This window comes from Gadus chalcogrammus, chromosome 9 (assembly GCF_026213295.1).
Source record: "Gadus chalcogrammus isolate NIFS_2021 chromosome 9, NIFS_Gcha_1.0, whole genome shotgun sequence".
Classification (NCBI taxonomy): Eukaryota; Metazoa; Chordata; class Actinopteri; order Gadiformes; family Gadidae; genus Gadus; species Gadus chalcogrammus.
This window is the reverse complement of record NC_079420.1, coordinates 15,272,226-15,285,060: the sequence shown is the minus strand read 5'-3', so window position 1 is coordinate 15,285,060 and position 12,835 is coordinate 15,272,226. Positions and strand designations below refer to the sequence as shown.

The 12,835-nt window shown below is 42.3% G+C and overlaps 1 protein-coding gene across 2 annotated transcripts; it reads right to left on the bottom strand.

Annotated features, from left to right (window-relative positions):
* Nucleotides 1–409: 409 nt before the first annotated feature.
* Nucleotides 410–10,741, bottom strand: LOC130388627 (putative sodium-coupled neutral amino acid transporter 8). 2 transcript variants are annotated; one of them, XM_056598046.1, is made up of 10 exons: nucleotides 10,397–10,741; nucleotides 6,322–6,520; nucleotides 4,703–4,859; nucleotides 4,393–4,497; nucleotides 3,014–3,071; nucleotides 2,352–2,466; nucleotides 1,954–2,101; nucleotides 1,629–1,831; nucleotides 1,498–1,549; nucleotides 410–1,244 (listed from the first exon to the last, which is right to left on the bottom strand). In XM_056598046.1, exons 1-10 carry the CDS (start codon nucleotides 10,595–10,597, stop codon nucleotides 1,142–1,144), a joined length of 1,341 nt encoding a protein of 446 aa, XP_056454021.1. In that variant the 5' UTR covers nucleotides 10,598–10,741; the 3' UTR covers nucleotides 410–1,141. The 2 variants fall into 2 exon arrangements, with proteins under 2 accessions (XP_056454021.1, XP_056454022.1); XM_056598047.1 differs by lacking the exon at nucleotides 4,393–4,497 and having other exon boundaries at nucleotides 439–1,244; nucleotides 10,397–10,735.
* Between the last annotated feature and the right edge of the window lie 2,094 nt (nucleotides 10,742–12,835).

Below are 12,835 nucleotides of genomic sequence, written 5' to 3'. Positions count from 1 at the left end.
TGGCAGAACTCTTTTTACACACGAGTAGTGTTTATCAGAGCGGATCCCTGAATGTGACGTCACCCGTCATCTCGTCTCTAAACAATGGATGTTGCGCAGCATTTATTATGACGTCATTATATAGATTCTCTCTCAGCACCCCCCCCCCCCCTCGGACTGACTTCCCGCGTCGCTGCCATGTTGACAACCTAATCGACCTCGAATTGCCGTTGCAATTAGCATGACCCATATCAATCATTTCCTTTTCAAAAGAAATTCAACCAAGATTTCCATGGTGATAAACCGCCTCAGGTGATGGTCGCCTCAGGGGATGGATCGCCTAGGCAACGTCTCCCATGTGGTCCGAAATTAGAATAGTCATTCAAATTGAATAATATTTTGAAAATAACTATCAAAATATATTGGATTGCAGGAAATTAGTTAGATTTCTCAACACCCATCAAGTTAGAGTGAGAACAAAGGACATTAGAATGCACTCTGACAATTTTATAAACAGAAAATGGTTGACAAATAATTTGAGAATCAAACAAATCACTAATTCGTGTTCACAATGGCTGCAAAGAAACCATTGTTTTTGTGCAGCTCAAAGGAAACTTGGCAGCAAGTACTTTTAATAAACGCAAGACACATTGTGGTAGTTGGCAGAGTCCACTAAAAATAATCAAAATAACCATTACAACTTGTGGATATTACTGCTTGAACCATGTTCATGTTTAACTATTCCTTTAAGGAACAATGCAAGCCCTCTGCAGACAAAAACTGTTACGAGAGACATGGTCGTGCTGAAGAGCCATTATCTGTCCTAGCTTTAGCCTTTAACACAAGGGGCTAGTGCAGAGAGGCTATGGATGTGTCCTTAGAGGGTTGGTGTGTGAACCACTCTGGACAGTGCTGGACGCGTTTGAACTCAAATGCAGATCAACGATGACTGTGGGACATTGTTTAATCAAATAAATCAATACATTTGTAGCCGCTACACAATTGGCACCACATTGCACAATGATGTCCAAATTGCCAGATTCCAATGAAAATGGTTCCTGGTGCCTGCGTGTGTCCTTAGCCCTCAAATGCAAGAGGAAAACGGAATCCAAGACCTAGCCACGAACATGTCCATCACAAGGTAAATTGCAGAGGTAAAGTCCTAGATCCTGCCAAGGATTTGCATGACGGCAACAGTGGTGCTTTGGCCAAAGATGAAGGCTCCACACAGCAAGGTTATCACACCCCATGTAGTGAGAACAACTCTGAAAAAAGAAAAAGAAAAAAAAAGGGAAGGCAATTGCTACTCCGGTCCTATAGAATAAATTAGTAAACTTATTTTCATAACCTTTGAAAACACACAGCAGTAATCCTTTTTAGTATTTATAAAAAACACTTTTCAATGAAGGTTGCCCCAAAAGTGGGCAAACCTATAGTGATAGAAATATGACTTTCTGTTCATTGGAGCAGTTAAGAGACTTTAATGCATAAATGTTGCAGGCGAAACCAAATCCTCACCTGGTCTTGAAGGACACAGGCTCCGACTGCATGGCACATATCAAACACAGACCTGCATGAGACAAGTACAAGGTTCAGAGGTGTAGCAAACACAAACCAGACAATGACTTGCTCCGCTGCACTCCTCTTACCGGGGAAGATGAAGATGAAGGCGGCGCTGACCCCGCCGATGACGCTGATTATCTTGCTGATGTCCGGGACAAACATGGCGATGAGGAGGGTGAGCGCGATCCACAGGAAGGACAGGACGCAGCGGCTGCGGACCTCAACCGTCTCTGGCACCGAGCCGTCACGACCCGCCCACCACTTCAGTATGGGGTCCTGCATCACAGACCTGCATAGCAAAGCATCGTCAACCTCTGTCCACAAAAGGCCCTCAAATCATCCAATGCCTCTCCCTTCCACTATGGAGTTAACGTTTCATAACCAAGGCCCCGGGTCTTCAGCCTGACCCACCTGCCGAGAAGTAGAATTATGGGATAGATGGTGAGGATGGAGATTCCAAACAGCAGCCTGGCGATGACCATAAGCATGTCGTCCCCGTTGTAGGACATCAGAATGTCTGGTTTCACCGCCGGGCCAAAGGTAAGGAATCCATAAATTCCTGTGTCAGAGACGAGTACAATTTGTTAAACTGTATGCAAGTAATAGGGCTGTTGTACACAACAGCCCCCCACAATCCATCAAAGAAGTGTGTCCAAACTGCCATTGACATGCATTGGCATGCTTAGGCCAGCCAGCTGCATTACTTTAATACTTTTACATGATAAAAACGACAAAGTAATATGCGAAAATGCAGTACATAGAATTAGAGATAATAAGTGTTAGTTTCTAAATTGTATAAATATTCTGACCAGTTAGAGTGTAGATGAGGAGGCAGATGATCATTGAGACCACAGAGATGAAGACCCAATGGGATAGCTTCTGGTTCTTCATGCTGCTAAAGATCGCAATGGAAGCCTCATGACACTAGAAGACACACGGCATAAAGATTCACTGGATTTAGCATGGCAAAGAAAGCCCATAGCAAGATATGCTAAAGTACACCACCTGGTTTTGATGATTGCTCAAGAGGGCACATGATTATACAAACAATATCAAGTTTGGTAAATAACACACGCGCACACGCACGGCACCAGTCGACCTTTAGATTAGCAATCACTTAACACCCTCTGCTAGAAACTCCAGTTCAAAGCAATTCTCTTGTCAAGAAATGTCAAGATGTATAGTTGGGCAATTCAACATCAAAATAGCACACGTTCCCTGCAGTAGATAGCAAACTAAAATAGCGACACCATTTTGCCCTTGTAAGCTCACACAAAGGTATGATCAGCTTTTATCCTAGCCGTTCCTCTAGCAGGGGTATGTAATGGGCTTATCCTTCATGGACTTATAGTATGACTAAACCAATTAATAGAGACACTACACAAAACAGTACAGAAACGTATACCATGTGTCAATTCACACATTTTACAAGAGGTCAAAGCAAACGGCATGCTAGAAATGCTCCACTCACTTGAAAACCAAAGCAGATGGTTGGGATAACACTCAGCATTGACGCCCAGGATTTTATTCTGTTGAGGCAGAAAGGAAAAGCCACATAACATGAAGTTTAGCCATCAATCAGAGGCCAACACCTGGTCAGCACAATTATTAAACCATTACCGAGCCAACCAGCACAGGAGAGTTGGATCCATCCCCAGGTCCCCAATCGACTATGCATCACGCCCCTCAACTAATGCCAGCTCACACTACAGGAGTGTTGGGTCTTTTCAAAATCCCCTCCCAGGAGAGCAGCTCTTCTGATCCATGTCAAAATCTATTAATTATAAACCACTGAGGTACCGCAAACACTAGATCAAGGTTGGAAAGAGAATTTCTCTGGGGCACATCACACGATTTTCTACAGCACGCTCAAGCAAGGGTTACTTCCGCACACGTTACCAAGTGCTACAGGAGTGTGGCTCCTCCAGCGCGAGTCAGAGCCTACATAGGAATAGGTTACATCCTACCAGTCTTTGTTTAATGTACACTGATCAGTCTAATTTTTAAAGAAGATGACATTGAAAAAAAGCTCCATTCTCAGAAAATTGCATTGGCTATCCAAGGATATATGGCAAGGAGACAACTGTGCTCTGCTTGAAGTCTAATCACGGGCCAAACCAAATCAGCTGCACGTCCAACTTTGTTGGATTCTTGTGTTCTCGTTCATTGGTGTGACATTCTTGCAGAACAATGAGTCACTGTAGAAGTTATCCCGACTGACAATGTCTTCACTGAAATAGGCCTCAAATAATGCGTCTTTGGCCAAATGGAAGTAGTCTGATATCAGAATCTGTGCTTGTGGGACATGCCAACATCGTCAATGGAAGAACTTGCACCAGAAAATACAACTGAGTCCATCAGTGTTTGTTTAAATAAGCTGGTCATTGGCATGAGAACTCATTCATAAACAGTTTGCCAGGTGGTTGATAAGCGTGTTGGGGCCTTTCTGACCCCATTACTGGATGGCAGGCATGGGCTATTAAACAGATAACAAAAATACCTTGTTTTGTGCAAGTTTTAGTTTGAGATTGATTTTTCTTCAGGCGTTTTGAGTTATGATTGTCATCTAATTATGTTTTTGGGCTGTGCATTCCTTTTAGGCACGAGACTTGATAGCCTTCTTGACTTAAGGAACAGTGATCCACTTATTTACATGACCTAGATAACAAAATAAGACTCTTTATCAGGCTCCCGAACCATTATTATTTATTGAAATGTTTCCCCCTTATCAGAGCTTATCAAAGTTATGGTTATTGATGACTTCTTCCAACTAGTTTTCATCCATAACAATACTGAAGGAAAGAAAATGGATAAATATAACTTTAAAAAGCCAAATATTCACCGCCTTACCCGCCGTTGTCGGGGGGGCTGCTGTGGACGAGTGGGGGAGGCATGGTGTGGTACTTGATTATGATGGCGGTGGTCAGGTAGCTGGCTGCCAGCGTACCGAGCACACTAGGAGAAACAAAAGGAGAAAAAAAAACAGTTAGCAACAAAAAAAACAAAAACTCAGTCAGAAACATGAACAATCACGTTCGATACTTCAGTTTGTCTAAGAAACTGCATACTTGGATCAAAGTCCTCCTCTAGAAGGAGGACAATTCTTAGACACCTCCGGCAGGCCTGTTCGGCCCCCCCCCCCCCCCCAACCCGGACCCACCTGATGTACTTGAGGATGCTGATCTCCTTTGACAAGGACAGAGGGAGGAGGAGGAAGAGGCACAGCAGAAGGAGGACAAAGCGCTGGTCCGTGTACCAGTGGTGTGGCATCTCCGACTCTGGCAGATCACTCACCAGCTCGTATACGGACAGACACACTGAGAAACACACACACAAAGTCAGCTTCTCCCAACTTGCCATGGGCTTACCATTGAGCCTCCAGGACCGTAGGCCACAGGACAGGCGAATCAGGCCACATTTCACATCCAAATAAACAATGGGAAAATAGAACTGCTACAGTCACACAAATTATGCACAGCCCTTGACCGCCACAGGCCAGCCACCGCCCTTATCCGACAATTTGCAGTAACACATCTGTTGGGGGGTATGGCATTAGTGTCCCAGAGAGATTCTGAGCTTAGTATTTATTCAAAACGTTTTTCAAATTCTTTGAGATATCAATACTTTTATGTCCCCAAGTAGTTTCCAGTGCCTGTCCACTTCTCAATTGTAATTGAGCATTTGGTTGATTTTAAGAAGATGACTTTCCAAAAAAAAAAAAAAAAAATCCCAGACATTATGATTCCAAGGGGCGTTTAACTTTGACGCATATTATAGCACCCCCTATACCAATTGTAGCACCAAACCTTTTGGAGACCCAAGATTCAGGGATACATTCATGTTTGAGAAATGTAAGAACTTTTCTACAATCAGTGGCTCTGCTATAAGCATTTGAAATAGAAAAAAATATACATGCCCAGTACAAAACCAATAGGCATCATAGATTCTGCTAACAAGTCAAGCTTGGTAAGGGCGACTACTTGCCTGGCTCCGCCCACTCAAGTAATTCCTCTCATTTTATTTCCCTTCAGTACTAGGTCTGGGTCTGCGGTATGTTAGTGGGTTTTCTCCGTCTAAATTTTCTGCGTCCAATCAGCGAACGGAGGGAGTGGCTGAGATCAATGACGTTAAAGTCAGCTCTCGTTGACGGACATCTTCACGCAGTGTTTGGTTTGTGTACAGCCTGCACGCAACGTGATTCCCGGCCAAACGTTAGCAATTGGTTACGGCAGATCCAGAGTGGCACTGGGCAGATCCAATAGTTTCAACTTCAGACACCCGCCTTCAAGTGAGTTAACATTTGTCAATTGAGTAGGTCCAGACTCTGTGCAAATGAAATGAAGTACGAGAGTCTGGTAGGACCAGGCTAGGCGACTACAGGTATCCAGGTCAAATATATGCTATAGACAAATTTACAATAGTTTAACATTGTGTTAACTGAATGCACTCGGCGATGTTCTGCTGAGCAGCCTAGCCAATGTTTTCTACCCACTGTTCCCGGCCTTCTTGCAGTAATACTTGTTAACATCTATTTGTACACTTAAATGAAAAGGTTTTGAACCACTGATCTAGCGGCTGGCATTCAATTGCAGTCATCCACAATTTACTTTTAGAATGGTGTCTTTTTATATACCAGTGTGGAAAGATGTATCCGCCAAGCACTTGTTTGAAAAGCAACGATGCCTCTATCCCATGGCAAATGGTCAAATCTATCCACTACTGACTTCTGTTAAATTGGACCCTGATTCGGGATACTTCACCTGCCAAATTTCTACTCACATTTCTCCAGCTGATCGTCCACTATGACCAGAAAGGCAACAGAGATGATGAAGAGGTTGAAAATGTAGCATATCTCGCAGAGCTGGCCGATGGAGGGCCCACACAGCCCCTTGACCACCCCCTGGTAGGTGCACTGGCCGCTGATGGCAGACGAGTAGCCCAGTATGATGAGGCCGCTGATCAGGAACACCAGAGAGACCTGATGGCGAGAACATGTCTTAAAGATGAAACGTGTTCCGGTTACAGCCAACATACCCAGACATTCTGTTTGAATATCCCAGTGAGAGAATATCTATGCAAGGGCGCTAGGTAGGGCTGGGCGATTAATTGAATTTCAATCACGATTTTAGCATCAAACTATAACTAAACTAATATAATTAAGGTTTTGATTATTATTTTTCTTATGTTTTATAGAAAGTGCATAACAGCTGGATACATATTATTTTACATTTGAACATTTTCTTTGACCATTTAGTGTATTTTTTTTATTTTTTCTTAAAAGGGAAAATATCAAAGTTCTCAGTTACAAAGTGTTTTTGGGAGAGACATGCTGAATAAATACATGTTTTCAAACACAATATATAATCGTTTGAATAATCGTGATTTTAATATTGACCAAAATAATCGTGATTATGATTTTTTCCATAATCGAGCAGCCCTAGCGCTAGGCGTCCAAGAACGCTTAACGTCAATTCCGTCGAGGTTATGGCAGCCATCATCAGAATGGCCAAATATGGAATTACCAAATTATAATTTTTTGTGAGGCGAGTGCTCAACTATATTGTTCTTAAGTTTTACTCTTTTTTTTCTTCTTTTTTATTCTAAAAACTTTAGGAGCCATCTCCTTCCTTCCAGTCAAATTGTAAATATTTGAAACTTGATTCTACTTTTTAAATATTTTTTACAATGGAAGTCACTCTGACACTTCAACTACTTCAGACTTCATTACTTGGTCAACATAACCTTCGTTCAAACAAATCAACACACTTGTATCTTCAATTAAATCAAAACAAAATTTCGATATCATTTATACATTTTTTTATATATCCCATTTACTTTCGTACCCGCTTTGTATATTTAGTCGTATTCCGTTGAGGCTAGAGCTTGTGAAGTCACGTCGCATACACAGAGGCTAGGTGCTTGATACAAATCCTGGTGTTCTCCCATTTTATGAGCTTATTTCAATGGACTAGATGTAAAGGAATAAGGACGGACGGACGGACCCGATCTGTTAACCCTTAACTTTATTTGTTTCTAACCATTTCTATTTAATGGTGTGCATGTTTACTCCATCACTTAATTTAAGCCCTTAAACCATGTGGCTTTAACAAAACATATTTTCAACCTCACTTTGCACTACAGCACCTACCGCATTTTTATGCATGAAATGCATTTTCTACTTAGATTTTGATATTCAATCATTAAGGAAGCCAATACACCCCCTACCATAGGGCTTTAATGTATTTTTGGTTTAATAACATTTCAATGTTCAAACAAATTCAAAAGACACCAACAAGCTCTACCTACTAATAATGTTAGTAGGTGATGCAGGTAGCAATGTTTTTCCTTTAATGGCGATCCGTCCCTCACAATAGCACCTTTAGGATTTATCAACAGGTAAAAAGCACTGGTCCTGCCGTGAAATTGATTCAAAGCTTTGCACAATGTTCAAACCACCCACTTGCCTTGTGATGATTGGACGTAAGCCTACCCTCATACTTTGAAACCGTGCGTGTTCAGAAGCTTTTAGGCTGCTTTGAAACCAAGTCAAACTCTCACTGATGAGTGGATCTGAAAGCCACTGACGTGATATGGTTGTTTTCCCATTTGTTTTTCCATATTGAACCAATTCAGAAAATCATCAGTTGATAAAAACTAGATTCTGCAGGAGCGGCCGCTGCCTGCTCCGTTAACAGGCAGTGAAAGATATACACTATGAAGGCACTTTATTTTCAGAATAGACCTCTGAAGAATAAGTCCCGCCTCCGAAGCTCCTGGTTCCATCGGTCAAATGTCTATGGGAAATAACATGGGTGTTTTGAATGACTTGGGTTTTAGATTGTCGATGCTGTTCAATTAGTAAACAATTATAAATGATACTTTAACGGCACCGAAATTCCAAAACCCAAGTGGAATCGAGATGGAAAAAGTGTGTAGTTCAAAACATGAGCAGCTTTTACTTCTTCGCCACCTACAGAGTTTGTTATGTACGTTCATTCAAAAACCCCATGTCATTTCTTGTAGACATTTGACCGATGGAACCAGGAGCCTCGGAGGCGGGACTTATTCACTGACTTTTAAATTAGATGAGACTTATTCTTCAGAGGTCTATTTTCTGATATTCGTTTGGAAACGTAACAAGTATTCAAAGCTTGGAATTATGTCTTCGGGCCAGCCCTAATGGACAGGACGGGAAGAGGAACTGAATATGGTGGGAACAGTGGGAAAGTACTAAAACCAAAACTCTAATTTCATCCTGAGGAAAAACTGATTCAATTAAACACAACAACTCTCCTATTACCTACCAGACATGTTGCACCATTACAGTCTACTTGGCATGAGTAGCCTAACAGCAGATAAGACTAAAAAACAAACCCAGGTCCTTCATTTATTTATTTGAGCATAAAGAGGATAGGCTGGGACGGTGAAAATGGTAACTGCGGCATAGCTACAATTTCATCTAATTTAAACATATTTTCAAGAGAAAAGTCGAGAGCTGAGAATTCGCTCTTACTCTAATTTATTAACATTTTTCTTCTAAAAATGATTTTGTCCATAAAATGTTGTCAGCTAGGCTGGTCAAATGTATACAGACTGAAATGTGAACAGCCAATAAATCTAAAATAACCCAGTAAAACCATGTCAAGACCAATACCTGCAAATTTCACAGAGCAGGAAATAACATTAGCCCAAACACTATTGAAAAGGGTTTAGGGGCCAATGGACCCATTTAAAATGGGCAACTGGAGCCTGGATGTCTGACAGCCACGGTGTTAGCTCCCCTCAACCTGCACTAATGGAGACGACGAGGTCGGAGGTCAAAAGGATAAAGTAGGCGGGAGGCCATTATGGGCACAAGGTGAATAAAGAGATCATTTAATTCCAAGGCGAATGGTCAGTCCCCATTCCTTATGGTCCTTTTGGCTGTAGTAACTAAATGGCAGAGTTGGAATGAATGTCCAAACTGCTCCGTTTCCAACAGACCCCTGACCCGCTCTGAAGCAGACTTATAATACAACTTGATAACGGCTTGAGTCATACTCCTGTCCAAGAGAAAGGATTAAGTGAACATCGTGCAGTCATGGAGAAGGAGGTCACTTGATAAGGCAGTATCGTATCAATAGTTGCACCATTATGTCATGTAGGTATTCACTTTACAGAAGAAGCCTAAAGAAGAACCACTCAGCGGGGATGGAATGAACCCACTGTTCAGAGCAAACCTTTAATGAAAGGAAGAAATAGCCAGCCGACTTAAATAGTCAAGTGTAGACCTTTGTCACAGATAGCATACAGGGTTTTCTGATGAATACGACAGCACTTCAAAACTAAGCCCTGAAATTCATGAGCAACAAAAGCCTTGGCCCTCCTAGATGTCAAAAGGACTGATAGTCTAATATAAAAAAGCACATTGCTCTTTGGTTTCAGTCAAAATCAAAGACCCAGACGAAAGTACGAATGAAAAACTACTCAAATCAAATTGACAAGTTATAGAAAAATTAACATCTCTAAAGCAATTAGTCATTTAAATAGATTGTGTTCCAAACTAGAGGTTTGCAGTACGCTCCTCTTGACGGTCCATTTCAATGCTATCAAAGACCTCACTTAATGGCCTGAAAAGTGTGTGTGGAAGTGTGTGGGAAAATGAAACATTGCCATTATGTGAAAGTGACCATCTCACTACTTCTTTAAACCACACAAAAAATGTGTTCCAGTTGTTTCGTTATACAAATCTTATTGTAGCCTCTCTTACTCACCAACTTGTTAATGATTGTTTTGACATCACCTGCTAGAACCCAGCAAAGCATGGCACAGGATACGTGTGAAAAATAATAGATAAATCTGTCGAATGACCAACCAGCTCAACGGTGATGGCGCTTCGGATCCCACCAGCTCTCTCGAAGGCCCAGGGGAAATTCAGCAGCCCGGCGCCCAGGGCAGATTTCAGCATGATACAAATGGCCCCCAACGAACCGAGCTGAGGACCGTCCACGGTGAGCGCGGGCTTGGCTGAAACAGATGTCAGTAAGCTAATGCTCTCTCGAGCCAACTCCTCCATGCTTCAACGGGTGGACACGCTCGCGGCCTAATTACGAACTTCTTGGCGCAAACTTTTGCTGCTCAGGTGTCGAACGCCGTGCTCACATCGGCCTGCCCTCTCTTTAAGACAGGTGACCTGATGCAATGAGAAGGGAGGGGCTGTAGGCGGGCTGCAGTGCTAATGCCATGCCCAAATAAAAAGGCGTTCCCTTCCACACACGTGCTATCTTCTCCTTTGCATTTGATCTTGTTAAACCACCCATTATAATCGTAGTCATGCCATAATCTTATAATCTACAAGGCTTGCATTCGTAATGACAAATTATACACAGTTTAACATCAGTAATTGATGACCATAAGGTAGGTTGCCTCTAGGGATGGACAGAGAAAGAGCAGCAGGTTGAAACCAAAGCACAGGGTAGAAAATAAGGGGAAATAAAGAAAACATAAGAGGAGTGATCAAGAATTGTTGTTTAGTAGTAGTTGTTGTTGTTGTGTTTGGTCTGTCTATTTCCCGAATCATCAAAGTAGCCTTGGACAGAAAGAGACAATATTGAAGTCATAAACCATGACAGTCATTTAATTGCACATATCAATTGAATTATACAGGCATTGGGAATATTAAATAATTACATAACCCCAAAATAAATTGCAGATTTGACTTGGTAATGACTGTGAATGTTATTGGTGGACCAAATTATAGGCCTAATGATTTACATTTATAAATTATTTGTTTTCTGGAACTTAATCTTTATTCCCTTAATTTGGATGATTGAAATTGTATTAGCTGGCAAAACCAAAACAAAAAAACGGTCAATTTGACAATTGGAATCCTTAAATGGCCTTTATGGATCACTTTGACTATAAGTTTTATGATGGGTATGAAGAAGTTTTCAATGCATTCAAATATAAACTATTTTGGATTCCTAATGGAACAGTTATTCAGTTAACACCCAAAGGCGCCTCTAATCCCCGTTGCACATCAAAATATAGAGGATAATCCACCGTTGATTTAGTAAGGATATAGCAGGATCAGCAGATCTCAATGTGGAGCTCATAACTGTGGTGAGGGGGAAGGGATGTAGTGGAGGCGGGGCGGCGGTGGATGCGCCTGGACGTCTCCCTGGGGCCCCTGGCGTCTCGTAACCGGGACGACCAGGTGACCGGCTTGGCCCCTGGCAGTGCATCGCTGCACCTGGGAACCGAGGAGGGGAATGAGGTCATGTGACCTCTTGGCACGCCGTCAACTTCTCCCAAAATCCCGTGAGCGCCGTTAGATGGTTCCAGGGGCATTCCCCAGAGTTTCCCAAGGTCTGAGGAGATTAGCCAGCCGACGGGGCCGTCATGGAAGAGGCTGGGTGACAGATTCACAGGCTGATGGGCCCATTAGGCTTAGAGCCCTGCACACCAGCGTACCGCCCAAACAGTCAGCCTGCATCCATGGGTCCAGCTCATAGCCCAACCACCTCAGTGCATCAGCCTATGGGATCTATAATCCAGCCAAAAGAATGGCACAAAATTCTTCCTTAACCATCGGCTGAATTCAATTGAAATAGTGAACAGCTACATGTAGACAGAGTTTGGATAAGCCTTAATGAGTGGAGCATGTGGTGTTGAAATGTTATTTTTTTCTACTTTGAGAGACTTCATGAAATTAATACAATCCTGGTGTTACAACAGACAACGTGAATGACATGAGAAGAGTAAATAGATAGGGTTAGGGTTAGGGTAGGGTTACTGAAGCATCCCTCCGTCCTGGTCTGCTCCTCCGGGTCCAGGTGGAGCTGGGTCGGGCTGATGGTGGGTGGGGGATGGTGGGTGGGGTATGGTGGGTGGGGTATGGTGGGTGACCAGCTGAGAGAAGCAGACAGCTAGGAAGGAAGAGGACTTTTAAAGCATGTGGATAAGGTCAGCATGAGCTTGATGATTGGTGAGACTATCTATCCAGCATCCGCATCAACAGTGAAGCTGATAAAATGGCTTTACATTTTTCGAATGTCCCAGCAATTGTGTTGTGAGTAGATAAGTGGAAATACCATTAAGGATTCAATGAGGAATGTGATCCCTTAAATAAATCCTCAATATTCTTCCCCTCTTACCTGAATAATGCATCCTGCCTTTAATACTATGAATGGCTGTATAGGCAATACAACAGTTCACCAGCCAAGTGCAATAATTAGTGTTTAATTCGGATTTCTTATTTTTTCCATCATAACAACGAAAAATACAGAAATTTGACATTATGTTATTTCTATGT